We start from the raw sequence: 21821 nt of genomic DNA, 5'->3' as shown, positions 1-21821 counted from the left end.
GGCTGCTCCTCACACTCTCCCTTCTTCTCATCTTACCCCACCTTGCAGAGAAGTTGTAGGGCCAAATCCTGCTCCCGTTTACACCCCCCTGTGTGGACCCCTCTCCCCTCTTCATTTTGAGGCGGTTGCATGGGTGTGATTGAAGGCAGCATTTGGCCTGTAATGGGCAGTGTGGTGGTGTTTCCATGGTTACACACTACAGAGCTGCTGAGAAGAATGGGCTTGTTTGAACAGGAATAGATCCACTGAACTCACTGACAAAAATCACTGTCTTTTATCAAACGTGTCTCATTGCGAAAGCAGCTTAATGGCAACAGTCACTGATGGGGGTTACGTAGAAATATGCCCAGACTAAAATACCCAACCTATGCGGTTAGGTGCAAGTACAACTGAAATGCTCCTAGGTAATGGATTAACCCATTTGTACCCATAAACATTCAGGTGGGGTGTTCAGTACCTGGAGAACCGTGATATAATTACCTGGAGTTAGTCTTTTCTTTTAAGGAGACAGTGCTATCAGATGAATTAAGACTGGGACTGGGAGCCAAGAACTCCTGTGTGGCCTTGAGCAAGTAATTTAGAGGAAGACTATTCACCCAATTCTGTCCACACGTACAGGGGAGGAGCAGCTTCCAGAGGACGGTTGACTGGCTGGAAGTGGGCAGGCAGGGGCAGGAAATGTGCAGAACCTTGGCCCTACCAGTCTCAGTGGTGCAGCGTGGAAGGGGGAATAATATGGACCAGGTAAAGGGCTGGCACAGGTTGCTTCTCCCCTGCAGCAAGTGGGAAACAAGAATCAAAGGGTGAGTCTGAGTTATAACTTGGTCCATGGTCTGCTCTTGGGCGAATGAAACTATGTGCTGCCTCTTACACTGTGCTAGTGATAAACCCACAATCTAGCCCTTAGCCTCTCTGTGCCTCAATTTCCTCATCAGTAGAACAGGGATAATGTTCCCTTACCATATCTCACCGAGTGAGGTCGGAATTTGTTGGCTGGTGTTCATTCAGTGTTCATGGAGGATCTGGAGTGCTATGTAGTACTACCTACGTTCTTCTTTTAACAAGAAGATTAACTATTTACCTGAATTGTCCATCATCAATCAGCACCTTTGCCCTAGCATGAAAGAGAAACAAACCCACAGCTGTACAAAAGACTTTTTTTTCTTTTTCTGAAGCATGCACAATGGGATCAGCTACAGCAATGGATTTTATGGACTCTTTGCTGGAAATCACATTAAATGGAAATATCAGCCCCATAATGTTTTCATCCCCAGCTTGGGCAGAGAGGAGTTTCATTGTGTCCTTGTTTTCATTGCCATCACTTCAAGCTGTGTCACTTGACTTGTTATGTCAAAAGCCTCTGATGTTGTTCTTTTATATTTCAAAACAACTAGTTCCCTTACAAGTGTGGGGAGGGGAGATAACCAGGAAGAACACTTGAAAAGGCTCCAGGATTCACTTAGTGTGCCAATTTGTGCTGGAAACTCCTCTTTCTCGCTGCTACGGCATGTCTCCTGCCCACCTCAGATTTCTGTTTTCATGGGCTCTGTCACTGGACCAGAGGTTTCTTTATAGTTTAAAGCCCTGCGGATCTGTGGATGTCCACTTTGTAGCCACGGACTCAGGGCTGGCTTTAGGAAGTACGGGGCCCAATTTGAACATTTTCGGCGGGGCCCCAGTGGGGATGACTAAAAAAAAAAAAAACCATGTTAAAAAAGACTTTAATTTCTTCGCAACCAGTTCCCTATAAAAAGTTCTGGTTTAAGGGATGTGCCACAGTATGTAGTTTTTTGTACCAATAGAGTTACCATACGTCCGTATTTTCCTCCTGGATGGCGATTTAAGAACCAAAAAGCCTGACATGTCTAGGAAAATATGGATGTATGTTAACTCTACCTAAAGATCTTTTTAAAAAAGATGGGCCTGAACTAGAAATGAGCTCTGTTTCACATGTGTGGGTCCCCGCCACTCCCTGGGGGTGTGCTAGGGTGACCAGATGTCCCGATTTTATAGGGACAGTCCTGATTTTGTGGTCTTTTTCTTATATAGGATCCTATTACCCCTCACCCCCGTCTCGATTTTTCACACTTGCTGTCTGGTCACCCTAGGGTGTGCACATGTGTGGGTCCCAGCTGCTCCCTGCCCCCCTCATTGAAGCAGGTGTGCAGGGAGGGTTACTGCCCTGGGAACTGCAGGGCACCAGTGGACAAGGGGCTGGCTGGAGGCAGGACGGGGGCTGGCTGGAGGTAGGGTCCGGCTGCAGGCAGGGCAAGGGGTGCGGGGTTGGCTGGAGACGGGCTGATGCGGGGCTGGAGGCAAGGCAGGGTGTGTGGGGCTAGCTGGAGACAGGGGCTTGCTGTGGGCAGGGGGTGCAAGGCTGGCTGCAGGCAGGGGCGGGTGCGGGCAGGGGGTGCGGGTACAGGGGGTACAGCCCACCCTGTACGGTGAGTGCCCCCTCCTCCTCCGCCCCCCACCGGGGTAGCAGCAGCAGCCCAGGGGCTATTTCAAGGGCCCAGGGCTCTCCTGCTTCTACCACCCTGGCCCAGTAAATAGCCGCGGGAGCCCTGGGGAAGCGGCAGGGCTTCGTCGGCTATTTAAAGGACTGGGGTGGCAGAGGCAGTTGGAGACCCGGCCTTTTGAATAGGCCCTGGAGCCCCCTGCTCCCCCTGCTGGGAGCCCCAGGTGCTTTAAATTGACCCCTGGGGAAGCCGGGCCACCCCAGTACAGCGCACTGGCTCTTGCTAGTACATCATACTGGGGCTTGGGTGTGGGGCCCTCTTAGGGGCGGGGCCCGATTCAGGGGAATTGGTTGAATTGGCCTAAAGCCAGCCCTGCACGGACTATGTTGGAAGATCGTGGATCAGATGCTATAAAAATTTTGTATCTGTGCAGGGCTCTATTTATATGCTTGGGATGACACTTGAGTGATAGATGATGAATATAGACTTGCATATCTTTTCTGAATCATATATTCTTTTAAACACGAAAACTAGCTTCTTCTGTATGTCCTAAACTCCTCCAGCATTCCAAACTGTCTTACCCATAGGCCACGTGTATATGGTATTGAGAGAGCGAACTAACCGTTCTGACAGTGGATAATTGGATTTCTCATGTTTTGGAGGCACCAAAAGTTCACCAGACACGTTGAATTCAATTTCACGTAGATATTGAGCAGCTTGGCTAATGGCCAGGTTTCAATCTATTTTATTTAAAATTGATACGGTGCCAGGACTTAAATACTAAAGGCCCTTTCATAGAGTAGCACTTGTTCATGTAAATAGTCTCAGTGACTTCAGCAAGTGTACCTGTGTGAGTAATACCTATTGAGTGCAAGTAAATGTTGCAGAATTGGTCCCGAGTAATAACTTGTGGCCAGATTTTTTTGTTCTTACTCCAGCTGAGTCACTGCTTAGTCCACAAATAGTGAGTTCAATCCTTGAGGGGCCCATTTGGGGATTGGTTCTGCTTTGAGCGGGGGTTGGACTAGATGATCTCCTGAGGTCCCTTCCAACCCTAATAATCTATGATTCTACTCATGAAATACACTACTGTTCAGCATGAGCAAGGGTGTCAGAATATGGTCCTTTAAAATCCATAGAATATTCTTTTATTTCTTTCCCAATATGTGTTTTTATCACTGATTAAAAAACCCCCACAAAGATATATGATTGTTTTAGAAATATGCAAATATAATCTAAACATTCCATTGGTTAGTAGATTCCCATAACATATCAAAGAAAACACCACGCTGAATGAAAGTGGGAATCATAATATAAATTGCTAGAACTGCCAGATACTTTCCAGTTAAAATGAACCAGCCAAGAAGTAAGGAAAGAACCTAAAGACTAAAGCATGTGCCCCAAAAGAAGACTATTTTTGTTAACCCAAAATCCAGGCATAAATGAAAATTCACACCCTGTAAATGTGAGAGGCTGAGATTTTTACTGCCTAATGTAAAAAAACCCCCAAAACTCCCACTTCAGGCTGTTTTGGGGAGAAAAGATTGCAGTCCCTGAAATCAGAATGCAGGGACTACTTCTTCCCTATTTCCCCTAGTGCACACACTGCCCCAAAGGGGATAGGGAGAAGGCAGGACCACGATCCTGTCATATGGGTATTCAGGGCAAGCCTGGCACAGAAAAGAGGCCAGGGTGTAGCGGCAGGGATGTTCCTCCTGTGTGATGGGCAGTTTGGGGAAGACATCCCCAGAGATAGGGGAACTGCACATAGCCTCTTAGCAATGGATATGCACAGGTAACAGACATGAGCCCTTACGAACATGAATAGCTGATAACAGGTATGCATCAGCCTCTGCACTCACATAGTTTATAATTTACAGGCACACCTCTAGTTTTAAGGTCACAGTTGAATGTAAGATCTCTGAACTGATTGCACTTCCTTATAACCCCTCAACTCCTACATTTGTATCCAGTGTTTAAAGATGCTGTTGCTAAATTTCAAGTATTATTTATTTCTAACTTTAAAGATAAAGTATGAATTCTGGTTCCATTAAAGTCAGTGCGAGTTTTGCCATTGACTTCTGTAGAATGAGGAGTTCTCCCAAATGGTCCTAGCCTGCTCTCGTTGACTTCCGTGCAAGCAGGATCTGGCCCAAAGATTTAATTTCACCTATTTCCTAAAAAGGTATTTGTATTTTCATTTAGAATTCTCCATATGAAAAAAAGATTATTCCATTTTTCCATTGCCTAAACTTTGTGCGCAGTGTTTTCCCTAATGGCAGATGAGTAAATCTGGTTTTGTAAATGTACATGTGGAATCTACTGAGTGTGTGTATGCATATTTAAATTTAAAATGATTAAACCTAAACATCTCTGCTACTTAAGTGTAGGAAACAAAAATCTAATAAAATGTAAATCACTTTGTAATGTCTATGTTGGGTTTGTGTTAATATCTGTGGACTGTTTCAAAAATGATATTAAGTGCTTGCACATTCCATTGTCAACTTCTTCATTTTCCATTACATCATAATAACCCCTTAAATCTTCTAAAAGCTCTCTGTTTCTGAACAGGCACTCAGTGGTTTTGAGGAAAAGAGAAAGTGACACATTTTAACTCAGTTAGGTACTTACGGTAGTCTCTGATATTCACTCTGACATCTGACCTTGTTAGGTCTCACTGTGGGGCTGGCATAACAAAAGAGCAAGTCTTCATGTTTATTATTTCTGTACCATGCGCCTGGCTTTATTGACTGCGCACACACACGGTTGATTTAATTGTAGAGAGAAGCTGCCTTTGTAATTAGGACTTCGGTTTCTCACTTCTGAAATAAACACACTCCTATCAAACATAAAAGATGCTATTTCACAAACAAGGCCCTTAAGTCCTTGTTATACTTTAATCAAGCTTAGTTACATTGAGCCCCACACAGGCACTAGTCCATTCTCTTTATCTACGTCTCCTAATACCTAACTGACCAAGTGGTGAGAGAAGAGCTAAGTTTGCAATCCTCTGAAATAAGCCATTACTCTTCAGCTAAGCTAACAATTTTGAGATGTTGAATTTCTTAACATTAATTAAAGCAGCTAGAGACCCTAGTCAGTAATACAATTTCACTTGTGTGCATTCATCTATAATTCTCTATTGCCTTAAAAGAGGTTCCGTTGAAAGACAAAAGGGGAAATTCTCCTCCTCTTCTGGCCATAAAGGACCTCAAATGATTAAAGATATTTTCCAAGTGGAAGACGGGTGACAGTCAGAGGAAAGTAGATGGATAGCTCGGAATAACATCTCTCTTGAAGTCCAGTTTCTCAGAACCCTCACAACTCTAGAGACATGGGGATTGCTGAATCTTCCTAAATGCCAAGATCTCCTTCCTTTCTTCCTTTTAAAGTATTCAACAGGAAAGATCTGAATGTGGGTAAGTGAGACCCTATAATTGAGGTTTCAGAGTAGCAGCCGTGTTAGTCTGTACCCGCAAAAAAAAACAAAAAAAAACAGGAGTACTTGTGGCACCTTAAAGACTAACAAATTTATTTTAGCATGAGCTTTCGTGAGCTAAAGCTCACTTCTTCGGATGCATAGAATGGAACACACAGACAGGAGATATTTATACATACAGAGAACATGAAAAGGTGGAAGTATGCATACCAACAGGCAGAGTCGAATCAATTGAGATGAGCTATAACTGAGGACCATCCGGAATAAAATTTGAAAAGGAAGAAGAAACCCATTACAAGGTCTTATGCTTAGACATGTGCAGACTAACAAGTTAGTTAAGAGATTCTGCCTAATACCTCTTATGATGACAAGGTTCCCAAAATGACAGTTCTGTGCTATTCTAAAGTTTCTTTGCATCCATACTTGGAGCACGCTGAAGACTTTATATGGCTCATATTCTCCTATGTTCATTAACTCAAATCAGGAAGAGATTGAAGCTTGGAGGCTGCTATGCATAAATCCTAGACTTAAAGGTGGTGTTATGAATAATTGCGTGTTACAAGAACTGACCATTCACAGTATGTCAAGAACATTTTTGGCTCCACTGGTGAAGTATAAGAACCTCTGACAAAATAATATCTCCAGAATGAGAAGAAGATAGAGTTCAATTAATCCTCCCCTGTGATATATTCCTTTTCAAAGAGGTGTTACATCTAGCCACATTCCTGGAAGACAGTATGGGGCAATTCAATACTGGAGATCTCTAACTAAAGTGCCAGCCATGAGATCACTAGAGATTTATCACCTGCTACACAGCAAATTGTAAAAAGTGGATTTAAGAGAGATAAGTTGCCATTGCTGTTGATATTTGTAATAGCTTCAGAATGACAGTGAGGTCACCCAATTAGTCATGCAGATAATCTGTATGCCTCTGCAGAGTGCTAAAGGAAACAGGAGGTGCTGGTTAATCAGAAGCCCATTTTAAAGCACAGCAGGGCATTGCACTGGTAAATGACTCAGACTTTTAAATGAAGCCACATTGTTAAAGCCAGGGAGGATATAACGTAATGTAATGTTTATGTTCCTCTTATTTATTTCAATTGATATTGAATTGTAGTTTTAAAATACAAACTGCCACCTCCTGGAAGACAATAAAACATATCCCTTATACAGGTATAGCCTGTATTCTCTCCTGGTTTACCTCCCTTTCATGTTGTCATTAGGGACATTTGCATGTAATTCAGATGTTTACTGTTCCTTCCCCAAATGAATTCACAAAACTCTGTTTATGACATCACAAGCAATTCCACAGCAGCAAAGTGTGAGGTCATGAAACCAACTGCAGAATAAACACCTGCCATCCCTATCATTCAACAGTATTTTAGGCCAACCTGCCACTGGTACACATCTTGACAGGTGCTGATCACCTGCAACTCCTGTAATGAAAACAATATGAGACACAGCCTCTGGTTAGGGGTCAGATCATCCCCTTCCACAATAAAACTTGCTGGAGTAGACTCTAGTTGAGGATCTCTCTTCAATAGTCGCCTCACAGACATCCATCCCACTCACATCATCACAGCAGGGAGAGGGGTTGCCTTGCCTCTCTTCAGAACAGGGTCTTGGGCTCCCCCCAAATCTGACAGATCTCCTTGCAGATCTCGCCAAGTGTTCCAAAGACTGACCCTTCCCTTGGCTCCCTGACAGCTCTCTATTGGAGCTGAAATACCAGGGATTCCCCTGGCTATAGTTGCCTCTGAAAGTCCCAGGCTGTAGTCTCCTTTCCAGGGAACTTACAAGGATCCAGAGGGGTAGAACTGGGAATGAGGGAGGAGCTGGGGCTAGAGGTGGAGCTGGTCTGGGGGCAGGGAGGGAATGAGGGCAGAGCTCGGCTGACGGTTGAACAGGGGGCAGAGCGGGGCTGGGGCAGGAGCTGGGCTGGGGGTGGAGTGGGGCTGGGGGTGCTTCCTTCCCACCGTACACCCCCCAAGGGGGCATGCCCCACAGTTTGGGGATCACTGGTTTAAACACAGACTTTTTATGCCAAAAGCCTCTCTTCGTGTGTTGGTCTCTGGAAAACCCACTTTGAACTAGAATATGCAGGTTTCCTACAGGGTGGAACTCTCTGTGGAAGTGTTTACAACCTAAGTGATTCACCTTAATCACTCCCTATTCTTTCTGGTTCCTGGAGGAGCTGTGGTAACCCTCTGCCATGGAGTTGCATACAATCGCTGACGCACCATGATACATAAACTGAGTACAATATAGTCCCCAAAGATATTGCCTGAGATTGCAGTATCTCTCACACCCTCAGTGCACAGAACTAAGGGGAGTGATCTGGGCCCTGATTTAATCCAATAACTGTTGCTGAGCATTTTGCCTGAGAAAGGAGAGCAGGATTGAGTCTCAATAAAATATGAATCTTATAAGCAAAGAACACTGTCATGCAACGATGCCTATCAGCAGTGGTGCAAGTATGGCGGTTCGGTTTGGTTCAGTACGCCGTGCCAGTAAGATCTTTATAACCAGTGGTCCATACTGGAAAGACACAGGAGGAGCAGAACATGGGGCCGTCGGGCAGCTCCTCCAGCACGATTGTACAGCTCCCAACCCCATCACCCTCAGCCCTGTCCTCCGGTGGGGCTGGCTGCTGTACCAGATCCCAGTGGCCCCACATTCTGCTCCTTTTGCTGCTGCGGTTCCAGAGAGCCCTGCAGTTCAGAAGTCACGGTAACATGAGTTGGATGTGGATCATGGGGAAGGGACGGGGAGAGCGCTGGAGGTAGGGCGGGGAGGAGTCACCTGGGCGGGTCAGATGGAGAAGTCATGTGCCCCCCCCTTTGTGTCCCTCCCATGAGTACCAATAAGAAATGAATTCTACTTGCACCACTGCCTATCAGTAAAGAGCTAGGGAGACATATTTGATACAGAGGCCCAGCCAGCACAGTTTTTTCTAAATGCAACTCTGTTGGGGGAAAAAATGAATATATCATTATTGACACTTTAAAGGGACATGCTGCCAACAACAATTTGTTCCAAATTTTAGATGATGTAAAATCAAGTTTTTTTAAAAAAGCTCTCACAGAATCTGGGCCAATTAAAATGTTTCTATGAAATCCAATAGAAACAATTACTTTGTAATGAATAAACATTTGTACACAGGATTTGCAACCCAAACACCACAGTACTAAGACCCGGAGAGTGAAACTGATTATAAACAAAACTGGTAAGATTGACCTCATTCTCTTTTATTATCTAAACTGGGAGAAACACAAAGAGTAAATGTTTCTTTGCAGGATGATCTTTTTTAAAGTCAACTGTGTCCTTTTAATCTACATTTTGATGGAAGCATTATATGTATTGCTTTCCTTTAAAAACACACACACACGAAAGCAAGTTATTTTTCTATCTGTTGCAGAATTCATTTTTACCTACTGCACAGAAAACCATTGAAATTTAATGTTAACAATAAAATCTTAGTGGCCTCGTGGCTTTTGATAGCATTGTCACTATTTCATTATAATGGTGTTATCAATATCAACGTTTTTCAGCTAGCAGCTTAGTCCTTAAACTAGCAAGCTGTTAACAGTTTTCTGCATCATGCCTTAATAAATTCATAGCTAGCAGCATAATGCAGCATTTAGAACAATTAATGATTTTCAAGATATCTGTTGGGATAAATTTTTGTTGGCGTTTACTTTCTCCTGGGATTTCCATGGTGTTCTCGACTAATTATCAAATATAATTAGAACAATTGATTAAAGTAAACCTAAGTGGAAAGCAAACTTTATAAATGATTCACGCTGCTTGGCATACTAGGGACCTGAAATATTTATTAGTTTCACCAAGAAACTGAGATAAACAGGACATTGCAAGAAAGGAGACAATAAGATCCATAATGTGACTTTATAATTAAATGCAAAAAATAAAAATAGCATTAATGCAATTTAAAGGCTCTCTCGTGTGAGTCAGGAACAACCCTGCCTTGAGGGTGGAGTAGATCTGCATTACCCATCATGAGCTTCAGGTACAATTCAGAAAAGCAGAATTCATCCTGGAATTGCCAGGAGTGCAACATACACTATTGTTTGCCTGGCCAGGTATTCTGGTCTCATGTCCCTAGGGATGTCTTTTGTATCTGTGTGAGGTTGTAAGATCAAGCACTCAAAAGTCAGCAAATTTCAAAAGTTAAGGTTACCGAAAACAATTTCAACATGGCCACATTGCACATCTGCTATATTTTAGGGCATACATTTATAATAAAGTTACTAGCTTGAGAGTTATATTTAATAAGTGAAAGAGAAATAGGAAATACTACATCAGGAAACGGCAACCTTTGCCACATGGCCCGTCAGGGAAAGCCGCTGACGGGCAGGGACGGTTTGTTTACCTGCAGCATCCGCAGGTTCGGCCGATCACAGCTCCCACTCACCGTTCCAGGCCAAAGGGGGCTGTGGGAAGCAGCGGCCAGCACATTCCTCAGCCCACGCCACTTCCTGCAGCCCCCATTGGCGTGGAACGGTGAACCGCGGCCAGTGGGAGCGGCGATCGGCTGAACCTGCGGATGCTGCAGGTAAACAACCGTCCCGGCCCGCCAGTGGATTTCCCTGGCGGGCCGCGGGCCAAAGCTTGCCGATCCCTGTACTACATATTGTAAGGGAATAGGTGGAACTTGGCTGCATTGGCATTGCATAGGAGTTAACTTTTGGAATCTCCTAACCTGATGAGACCCGGATCTTGCAACCTTGACATGGCATTACGATAGATTTTTTTTTTACAGTTAATTTCCTTTGGGTTTTTAAGGAAAAAATTAAAATAGGGGAAAAGGGAGTAAAAGCAAATGTAGAGGTAAATGGCTTGTGCAATTTAGAAGCTCAACCAGTGGATCAGCTAAATTCTTTGTGCCATCCTGCCTCATCTTTCTCTCGCCTCCCCCTCTACCTAATTGCTGGTACAGGAATTAAAATGCACTGCAAGCTGACTCAGGGGGAAATCAGCTCTCCAGCCTGCTCTGAGCGTGACCAAGGCCTCTGATTTTGTGCATGATGTGAATACTCAACCGTGCTTCAGGTTGAATATCAGTCTATTACTTCTGAGTGGGTTTTTTTTTCTTTTTGTGGGGAATGCTATAGCAAAAGTGTCTGGCTTGCAGGATGACATGAAGAGCGTAAAAGCAGGCTTGAACTTTCCCTGATCTCATCTGGAAGGCTTTGGCAACAGTGCTTAGAAATGGTTTGAATGAACCAGTACACTCTCAACTAGCTGCACAGTGCATCTATTTTTAAGTGTGCCCCTCAGACCTAAGTACATTTTCTATTGCACATACTCAATACTAAGTATTCAGACGGTGATATCGGCATTAAATCAAACCCAATTATTTTCCAGCCAAGCAAAGACTCTTGGCCTTAATGAGGGCTATATTGTACCAAGTCTCAAGTTTCAAACATCATCCTTTTTTTGCTGAAAACTGATCTAAAAATAATACAGTTACCATTTTCAACCTGGCTTTAATCAAACATGGGAGAAAGTGATTGCTGAGAATTTGCCAAGCAAATTCTACTTCAGATCAAAACCCACGACAGAAGACATTTGCCCTAAAGGTTAGTGTTTGGAAGCCGTGTGTGTGGAAAATAGAAGCTTGTACTAGCAACTGCTTTGCAACCCTAACTACAGCAGTCTCCTGCTGTAATTAGATGTAATAACCAGTGTGCAATGCTGAATCTTATCAGAATAGCTGAAAGGCCTTTTTACATTTGATTTTTTAGAGCTTAAAATAAACTTTTTCAGTCTAGTTCAAATAGATCAGTGGGCATAAATAAGGATGAACTATTCCAGGAAGTTGATTTTCAGTCTATCCAACGCATTTTTTGGACCCTTACATGCAAACTATAAAGACTGCATCATGAATGACACAGACATGCCAAAACAGGAGCCATCAGCTGCCAATCTGCAGCATTCCGTATAAAAATCACAGCAGATGTTAGAGCTGGACGGAAAATTCTGATGACAAATGGAAATTGAATTTTTTTAAAATGTTTGAAAAGTTTTCCCATTTCTAGCAGATGTATTTTCATGCTGCTGAACTCACCCTCACTCAGAGCAGATACTGATGGCTACCCCAGTATGACAATTTTGAGGGATGTTCTAATTTAGTTCTTTCCTTGCCTGCACACTCCTTACCCAAAGGTGGCTAGTTTAGATGACTTTGGGAACATCTGGCCAACAAAGTTCCAATGTGAGGAAAAGGCAGAGAGAGAGAGAGAGAGAAAAGGAGCCAGAGATGCCTTCATGATTCTCAGAGGGGCCCTAATCCCTTTATAATCAGGTTCATCCTGGAATCCTCCCCACTTTATTTCTCTGTATTTTTGGTGTGCTACGGTCTCCCCAAGTCTCCCTGTTAACATTTCTCCCTTTATAACAATAATAGTATTACTTTGCCCTTCATCCAAGTTCTCAAGGCATCCTGCAATGGTGGAAGAGTATCATCATCCAATTTTGCCTCAGAAGAACACCTGCCAATATGCCACAAGGCCAGGTGAAAAGAATGGCAGGGTGTTGATGACCAGTCTGAGTCTATAAGATTCTCTCCCAAGTGACCTTATGTACACATTTTCTACTAGTGATTGCACAATGATGACTCCAATTAACCGCACTTACCAAGAGATAACACAATAGTATTAGCACACGTTACTGTGTAATTACCCCTGATTCCAGGGGAGTCTCCATGAACATAGTGATTTCGCTGTTACTGTGTAATCACATCCTGTATTTCACTGTAACTATGCAATTAAGTTGTCACAACTCTAGCTGCAGATGCAGGAGCAAAAGAGAGCATCCATCTTTTAAAAGAGCACTATTGCTTGTGGTTCATATTGCGGCAGCACCTATGGGCCTCAATCCTATTGAGGCTCCACTGTGTTAGGTGCCGGACGACACACAGGAAGCTAAGATCCCTGTCTGGAAGATGTTACAATCTAATATGGAACAAGACACAATTCCTATATGTAACCAACATTAGAAGAGGAGTGGGTGAGGGAAGATGAGGCAAATGGTGCTAAGAGCACCTGGTTACAGGCTAGCTCTGTGTGCAACATGATTGCTCTGTAGAAAGGGTAAAGTTACCAGCCTGCAAAGTAACAAGGACATCTAGCTGTTCACCTCATGCGGAGATATGATGAACTTTGTAACTCAGAAAGATTTCTCATAGCCCAGTTGAAATGAACAGGGTCATCAGTGTCTATGGGAGCTTTATGGAGATTGCTGGACTAGGGTTCCAGACACTGCACTGCACATCGCGAAGTCTCGGGTGGGTTTGGAGAAGGGCACTCGGGTTTAACAAAATGGCACCCGCTGACTTTTTTCACTCAAGTTGGAAACTGTAGATACCTTTGTGTGCCAAGGTTGTATTCAAAGGCAGATTGTGGCTGGCCCGTGTATCGGTGCCCATCGAGTGAGGAGCAGGGTGTAATGCCCCCCTCTCCAGTGCAGGGGCCAGCCCCAGGTGCATTTCCTCTGTTCTGCTACGTATAGGTACTACTCTCTCTCATAGTGCCTCCAGGGCACAAGCCACCCAAAGGGCTTGTGAAATCAGAGCCGTGCTCAGACAGCTGGCCAACCATGGAGGAGAGCACATGCTGCATCCCTCAAAAGGAGGCACCGTGGGCATTCGCCTCCCATGGAAGAGCTCCAGGCATCATCATGCCTCAGTAGACAAAATGTCTCCCTTGCTCCCGTCATGGCTTCACCCTCCCACTATTGAGGGCTCTGGCTAAAAGGCATAATCTGGTTGTAAGTAGCCATTGCTCTGAGTTACACTTGATGTGCACACCAGAACTGGAGGTGATCTTACAGACAGCAAGGAAGAAAACAATAGATGGTAGTTTCATCCCTTCATATTTTATTTTCCCCTGGCCAGGCCAATCCTAGCCAGGCAAGGAGGCAAAAGACTGGGAAACCAACCTGATTCACCTTTATGTCCCTACAGAGCATAACCCATTCTGGAACCAGAGACGCCACTATGACATTCTTCCTAGAACCTAGTAGTGGGGTCTGTGACATCTTGTCTGGAACTCCCCCAAAGGCTGCACACTGCATTTTTCTCCATTGCCTCCAGCAAGTGTTTTAATTTTGTGGCCAGCCAGCAAAGTACCTTGATTCTGTGTACAGATTGTTAATACCACCTCAGTCATCGGTGGAACAGTAGTGGGAATCACAGTTACCTGCCTATCAAAAACACTTTAATTAAAGACCATCTTCTACTGTGACTGTTCTTCACACTTCACCCCTCACAGGATGCTCTCCCGGCACCAGCCAGTGTGTTGCTTGCCCTGGGTTGTTTTATTTCCTAACTCCCAGATGTCCGTTTCCCTGATTGTATTTGTGGTCTGCAGCCCCCAAAGGTGATGCATTGCTTCCATTCCCCCCTGGCTCTGTAGGGCACAAAAGCGAGATGGGAGTCTGGAGCATAATGTGTTGCCAGATGTTTCTTTCCACCCATTTAGGGTGGCAAAATAGAGGGGTGAGATATTCAGGCCCTTATAAACATGACTGTTTCTGCTGTCCATCTCAGTCTTCCCTCTCTGTATCCCAGCATCCTTGTTACCTGTAGCCTGGGAACACAATTTGCCTTAGGTCAGGAGGAAGTGATTACCTTCTGCTGTTGAATAGACCCTCCATCACTGAACTGTGGGGAGAGGGCAGTGCAGAATGGTCACCCTCGTTTGAAATTCCCTTTTATGATCTTCTTTAATTCACTGCCCATCACATGCTGACCACATGCTGACTCTGCCCATCCTGTCCCTTTGCTATCCCTCTCCTTGTTGGCTGTAGGGTGACCAGACAGCAAGTGTGAAAAATCGGGATAGGGTGGGAGGTAATAGGAGCCTATATAAGAAAAAGACCCAAAAATTGGGACTGTCCCTATAAAATCAGGACCTCTGGTCACCCTAGTTAGCTGGGGTTCTGTGGGAGAAGATGTGATATTGTCTTAGTGTCACCACATTCGGGGTGGTCAAGCAGCAGGGGGCACAAGGAGGCACAATGTTTCCCAGAGGCACAACCTGTCCTGGGGCAAATTCCCAGCTCTAGGCCAGATTATGCTGGGCTCTTATCACAGAGCAGGGTAGGAACTTTCCCCATACTTGTCTGGCCTACAAAAGGGCCTGGCCGAATTCCAGCCTCTATGCTTTGGGGCGGGGCCATTGCTCTGCTCTCCTCTCATATGTACATGCTGCACGCAGGAGGGGAGAGGGGTGGGATAAGCTGCACCTCACAAAGTAGTGTAGTAGGGAAGAGACTGTCTCTGTGTGCCTGGGACCTGTGGGGGCACTTGGGTGAATGCTTCCTAATGGTGCCTCTGAGATGGCACTCCTCCATCTTGCCCCTTGTTATGGCCAGACCTCAATGGCACAGTTAAGCCATCAGTATTTGCACCCATTTTCAAACCTCATAGTCCCAATTTCATTCTCCCAGGGTCCCTTTCTGTAATCCTTGCTCTGCAAAGTAGTCTCTTTGATTCTGTGGGCTCTGCCTGAGAAGTATGGTACTAATATCAACACGAGTAAAGAGATCAATAACCTGTAAGGACCACACCTGCTTCTTATTTGAGAGGTAGCCCAAGAACATTTGTATCATTATGATGCGTAATATAGCTTGTTCACTCCTGCATAGATTGGAAAGGTCACACGTCATTGCATTTTGCAAAGTGATTGGGGTTTTTTTCTTTTTATTTTTTAATTATAGTTTTATGCTTGATTTGCCTGGAGTACACAGTGTGTTGTGCAACAGGCTTCCGAAATTAAGTGCTGGGGGAAAAAAATAGAGAGGAGAGGCAGGCAGTACCCTCATGTGTCAATTAAAGCTGAGCCACATCAGAGTTAACAGTTAAAAATAACCTGAATGACTTTGTTCTCTCTGTAGGTGACCTGTCTCCACGATTTCTTTGGGGATGATGATGTGTTTATTGCCTGTGGTCCGGAAAAATTCCGCTATGCACAGGATGACTTTTCTCTGGATGAAAACGGTAATATCTCATGCACTGATCTCTACTCTGTCTACTTCGGCTTTTTTTTTCCTCCACCCTACCCCAGTTTGATTGAGGTTTTTTGTATTTTGTTGCTTTTTTTTTAAGCACAAGTAATTAATATCCTTTTGGCCTAATGGACATTCAGTGACTATTGTAATCTGATGGACATTGACTGATTTGCCACAAGGCAGAATAGGTGGACTCATTAAAGGCACTAATATTTTATACTCATTGAAAAGCAACATAATCTGTTAGCAAATGTCGTCCTAGTTATATGCATATGGTTGATTATAGTATCAGTTACTCCATCCCCGAGTAATAAAAACAGACTCACAAAATGATCTCCACTCTTGTGTTTGAAAGATGTATATGTGTGTGTATGAAATGGGAGCTAAGGCAGTTATGAGCTAAGGTTCCTCCACTATCTACTGTGGTTGGTTGTAAACAGGAGTAAGAGTTGAAAAGGGGTGAACATTTTGGGGGTGATCTATCATCAAGGGTTGTCTCCAGTCTAAGTGCAGCGCCACATTTATAGTGCTGTAGGTATCAATGATAGACTAAGATGTGAAATCTATGATATCAAGGAACATACACATCTTAATTGTAGGATTTACCCTAGCAGTCTCAGATGCTTGCAGTTATCCAGTGATTGCACATCTGTAGGGCCAAATTCTCTTCTGCTGTCAACTAGTGCAACTCCACTGACTTCCGTGGAGTTTTGTCCATTTATACGGGCAGAAAATTTGGTCCCTAGACTTCAGCTTGATGCTTCCCAAGACACCCGAGGTATTTAGGTATCCTGTGTAACCTTAGTTGTGAGCTATTATATGCTACAAATGCAACAAAGCATTAGCATCCAAACAGTGCTTTACATTCAATATCAGCGTGAGAGCCAAGTGAGGTCTGCTCTTCTTGAAATCCGGGAGTTCACGCAGCTCTGAGGGAGCTCCGTACTGTAAAACAGCTTGGGTGAAATCCTAGCAGAACAGCTTGAAAGGAGGCCGAGCGTTGTGGTCCTATGCCCCTGGATTCCGAACACTTTTCCAGTTTGGATGTCTTTTAACAAAAATAAGCCTGGCCTGATTTTCAGAGGCACATTTTCAGGTGCTCAGCAACTTCCAAAAGCAGACAGTGTTCCTTTTGCCCTCACCGTCTTCCCATTCTCCACCAGCATCCCTCTCTGTTATAAATCACAGAACACAGGGATCCAGTATCATTATGTTTCCTGATGTCTTGCAAATGAATGTCTTTCATTACAATCTCTTTTGTCACGGGAATGTCTGCCTCCCCAGCTGGAAGATGTGCACTCAGATTGCTGGCCATTCGGTCCTGTCTGATGAGACATCAAGAGACAAGATGAGAAGTAGTACAAAAAAGATGAATGTCATCTTTTCCCTCCAAAATGCCAGTCACAAGTTCATCCGCCGAGTTCCTGTTGCTGAGACCCTGTACTCTTCCAGAATTGCCGTGTCTCTTGTGAACCCACTGATCTTGGCAGCAGCATCTTAGCCTGCAAGAGCCAGTCTTATAGCAAGCTAATTAAAAATTCTGGATTAAATCCTAGCTCTATTGAAGACAATGGGAGTTCTGCCATTGACTTCAGTGGGGTCAGGATTTAACCCCCCTCCATATATGTATCTGTCTAGATACACAGACACACAATGGTTGCCTTTAAAATGTCAATATTTACCAATGGTTATCACACAATGGCATATAAGATCCCCCATTATTTCCATTATCAATTATAGGAAAATACTGTTGTCTTTTAATGGCAACCCCTTCCATCCCTTCCTTTGTTTATGTATATGAAATGGGGTATATATCAACTCAGCTATAACTATGGAGCCACGATCAGTGCTTCTTTAATACCATCTATAAGATATCATATTCTTTTAAAAACATTAAACCTTCCTATGTCTAATTTACAGGTTTTGCATACTATGCATCTTCTGGCATTAAACAGCAGAGTGAACAGGTTCATTGCTAATTCTAATTAGCTTTGTGTGGTATCCCTGGAGCACAGTGCAAAGTACTGGCATAATTTCCTCTTTTTATCATATTGCATGACCCAAAAGCAAACTTTCCAGCAAACTGTCTGGAAGAAAGAAAATGAGGCTGGCTGCCTCATTGCAAGCCAGGGAGAAAATTTCGGGCGATTACATTTTCATAGATATTCTGATATAGAAATAAATAAATAACATACATTTAGGTCAGACAACTTGTTTTCGGTTGACCAATCATTCATCTTCTGTGTGCTGCCTTATTTCATTTCCATTAGGGAATCCAGTCAAGGGGATTTTAAATCCAAACGAATGCTGGCTGAGCTGAGCTTTCCCCATGAAACACGGGTTGTATGTGGGAGATTTAAATTGGAAAACCACCGTAATGTCCATTTTTAAGGGTATCCATGTAGAAGATCTAGGTCTAAGGACACAGGGCTGAACTAATCAGCATTTAACAAAGGGGAAATCCTCTTCGTCTTATCTTCCCCCTATCTGGATTAAATGAATAACTTTAAGAAGTGGAGAAGTACTCTTCCAGGTACCTCCCAATTCAAGTAACTGCTGAGTTCAAGATTTGGAATGCTTGAAATCCTAGTTCCCATGAAGGTTTGTAGCATTTCTATGCCTCTTTGGAGCCTTCGTAAATGGTGTTTACATTTTTCTCTGAACCAGCGCATTTATTTTTTAAGGAAACACAGTTGGACTGTAATCTACTTGTGAGTGTAAGAGCATGGGCAGAGTGCCCAGGAGACTTCATTTTTGTACATCTGCATATGGTGCAGCTCCCAAAAGACTGCAGCTTGGAGAAGTCACAGAAGAGGGTTTGTTCAGGCTGGGTGAAATTCTCTCTGGTGCAGATGGTCTGTGCACCACTTAAAGCCCTTAATGCAGGGCCATAAGTGAGGCTTAAGTGGTTCAGTGAGGCTTGTGCTGGTTTTCTGCACCTGAGTAAATGTCACTCATTGTCCATAGTTGTTACACATGGTCTGGTTAGTGTGAGCTGCATTTTATCACCTTTTACTCTGGCCTCAGCTGGCCAGGAGAGATATTAATTGTTCTTTCTTCTGACTTTTCCCACGGTGCACTCTAACCATTGTCAATATACTACAGAGATTAATTAGTTAATGGACCCGATTCATCACTTAGGGTGAGCCAGTGGAAACCAGCACAGCCGAGCTGTAGGGCCATGCCAGTGGTAAGTTTGCCTGCAGTAAGAGCATAGAAGTGCAAACCACTTGCAACTCCACTCTGTCAGGGGAATGAAACTGACCTAGGCAGGCACTGAATCAGCACCTCTGACAAGCGAGCTCTGCTGGATTTTAATGCTGCCCTCCCCCAGGGCGAATCTGATAGCTGCGTGGGAATGCCAGCTGCCTCCTGTGCTCAGAGGTGTTGAATCTTCCCCAGTGTTTGCAAAGCAAATTGAAAATATGAAGTGCTGTGCTGTCTTGTATTTCTTTCATTAGATTTACAATACACCCTTGTGCTCTTGGTGCTTTCCACAGGGTAAAGGGCCCTAGCAATCAAAGTCAAAAAGAGAACTAAATATGCGTGTCATTTATTTTATTAGAGTGCCGTGTAATGAAAGGGAATCCTCCAACCACTCCAGGCAGCAAGTCGTCCCCAACCCCTCAGAAGAGCTCAGCAAAGAGTCCAGCCCCCATGCGCCGGAGCAAGTCTCCAGCCGATTCAGGTAACCATCAAGATGGTGAGTGATTGTTTTCCGGTGGATGAATATTGACTCCATCCACACAAGGAAACAAATGCCATGTATCTTTCGATACAGTGACCTCGGGCATTTCCTGTTATTTTTATTTATTTGCATTTTGATAATGTCTAAAGATTCCAATTAAGATCAGGACTCCATTATTGTAGCCCCTGTACAAACATGCAGTAAGATACAGCTCCTGCTCCAAACAGCTTACAGTCTTGAATAGACAAGACAATGAAGGTGAGAGAAAGGGAATATTATTTATCCCCATTTTACAGATGGGGAACTGAGGCATAGCGAGATCCAATTTTGTCAGATTAGGTGTTTTTTTCTCTTAGATGTACTTTAATTTAAAATAACCTCCTGTGCAAGGTGAGTGTTAATAATTATATAGTCTGGAAATATGCCTGTCTAATCCCTATTTAAGAAAACTAAGAACCTTGCCCACTGCAGAAGCTGGCCATAGACTCCTTAAAATGATACAGAGCCACCTGCCCAGAGCTGGAAGTAAATAAAATGGAAGTCTTCATTTGCTACAGTAGCTTTTCATATTTCAGTAGCGTGGGATATGCCTGAAAGAATCCTGTGGCACCTTATAGACTAACAGACGTTTTGGAGCATGAGCTTTCGTGGGTGAATACCCACTTCGTCGGATGCATGATGATGCCTCTATCCCTCCAAGATAGAAACTGGCAGGTTGTCTAGCAAATGCCCATGTAGCACACCTGTGATAGGGGTATATATGTACTTGGTGCAATTTGAAGCCAAGCCTGAACATTAAATCTCTGATAACTGATAATTGGTGAAATCATATTATAGGAACAGTGGGCCTAGGGTGTTAATATTATCCATCAGAACACTTCCTCCAGGAGATGCAGGGAATGGCCTCTAATTAAAGTGGCAGACCCCTCTCAGAAGCAGGTCCCAAGGTGCCTGCCCAATCTAAATAAGATTACCCAAAATGCCAGAGGGGAGCACAAAATCTTTCTACCCTCATAGCATACATGACCAGAATCATCATTCCTTCTCCCAGCCCCTTTATGCCTTGTAATTCAATGTGTGTGACTGGCCAAAAGAAAGCCGACTACTGCATTGCATTGGAAATATCTTAGGCTTTTTGGAAATAAAGCTTTTAATAACTAGTTTTTAATGATATTTTCCACAAGAAGCAGTTCATCTATTTTATTATGATGCTCTTAAAATACAGAAGAATACTAAGTTAAATTAGTGGACTAGTGTCAAAATTGTATGGTTTGAAAATTGTTTTGTCTCTAAAAGGTGATCCCATATTATATTCCTTCCCTTCCTGATTCGTCATGTGCTTTTCTTAAAACCAGTGTTGGTGTAGCCCATACCCTTGCTACAATCCCAAACACATACTATATTTGTCTAAGTGTGTGGATGGCATGATCCAAAGCCTAGTGTCAGTGGACGAACTCTGACTTCACTGGGCTTTGGATCAGGCCCTGAATGCATTATAGGATATTACTTAAGCCTTCCTCTAAAGGATCAGGTATTAATCTCTTCCAGAACCAGAACCGTAGACTATATAGACAAACAGTCCAGTGACTTCTGTATTGCTGATATCCTACTTGCTGAGCAACTCAGTATGAACAAAGTGGTGAATCATGGTTTCGCTGATGGGTCACACAGGGTACATGCAATAGTTTGTTTGCATTATATAAATCAGTAAGTAGGACATTTAGGACTGCTTATCATTTCTGGATATGGTAGTAAATGGTCTGGAGGTAAGACCAACAATGAAAGACAACTTTCAAGTAGATCCCTCTAATCCATCTCAACAGTGACCCTTTAACATTTTCATGTTCTCAGTATGGAAAGAAATGGTTGCCTGTTCTGTTTCATAAGAAAAAAAAATCAGTTGAACTTTTTGGTGCTGTTAATGTAATCAGTAGATCCTTTGTTGTTTTGTCAGGATGGAGAGAAAAAGGAACACCATCTTGCCTTCCTGTTCCACTGAGTTTATAATAAAGGCTCTGGCTTTACCGTACTGACTAAGTCAGACTTTACACACACAGTACATGAGAGAGAACACTCTATTTCATAAACAATCACTAAACTCAGCTGGATCAAGAGACAAGCAAGATAAGCAAAAAATGATGCCGAATAAGGTCCTTATTAATAAAAGCTTTTCATGCAGTTCTCACATATTTTATCTGAGTAA

The 21821-nt window shown here is 43.5% G+C and overlaps 1 protein-coding gene across 2 annotated transcripts in view; it reads left to right on the top strand.

Moving 5' to 3' along the window:
- DCX (doublecortin) overlaps positions 1 to 21821 on the top strand; it is a 97871-nt gene that overhangs the window by 55339 nt on the left and 20711 nt on the right. For both annotated transcript variants that reach the window (XM_045031191.1, XM_045031192.1), the window contains 2 exons: positions 15817 to 15919; positions 19496 to 19633. In XM_045031191.1, the coding sequence (XP_044887126.1) occupies positions 15817 to 15919; positions 19496 to 19633 (241 nt within the window). The remainder of the gene's footprint in view (positions 1 to 15816; positions 15920 to 19495; positions 19634 to 21821) is intronic.

Source organism: Mauremys mutica, chromosome 9, assembly GCF_020497125.1.
Source record: "Mauremys mutica isolate MM-2020 ecotype Southern chromosome 9, ASM2049712v1, whole genome shotgun sequence".
Classification (NCBI taxonomy): domain Eukaryota; kingdom Metazoa; phylum Chordata; order Testudines; family Geoemydidae; genus Mauremys; species Mauremys mutica.
The sequence above is the reverse complement of the archived record's forward strand: the minus strand, read 5'-3'. Positions and strand labels throughout refer to the sequence as shown.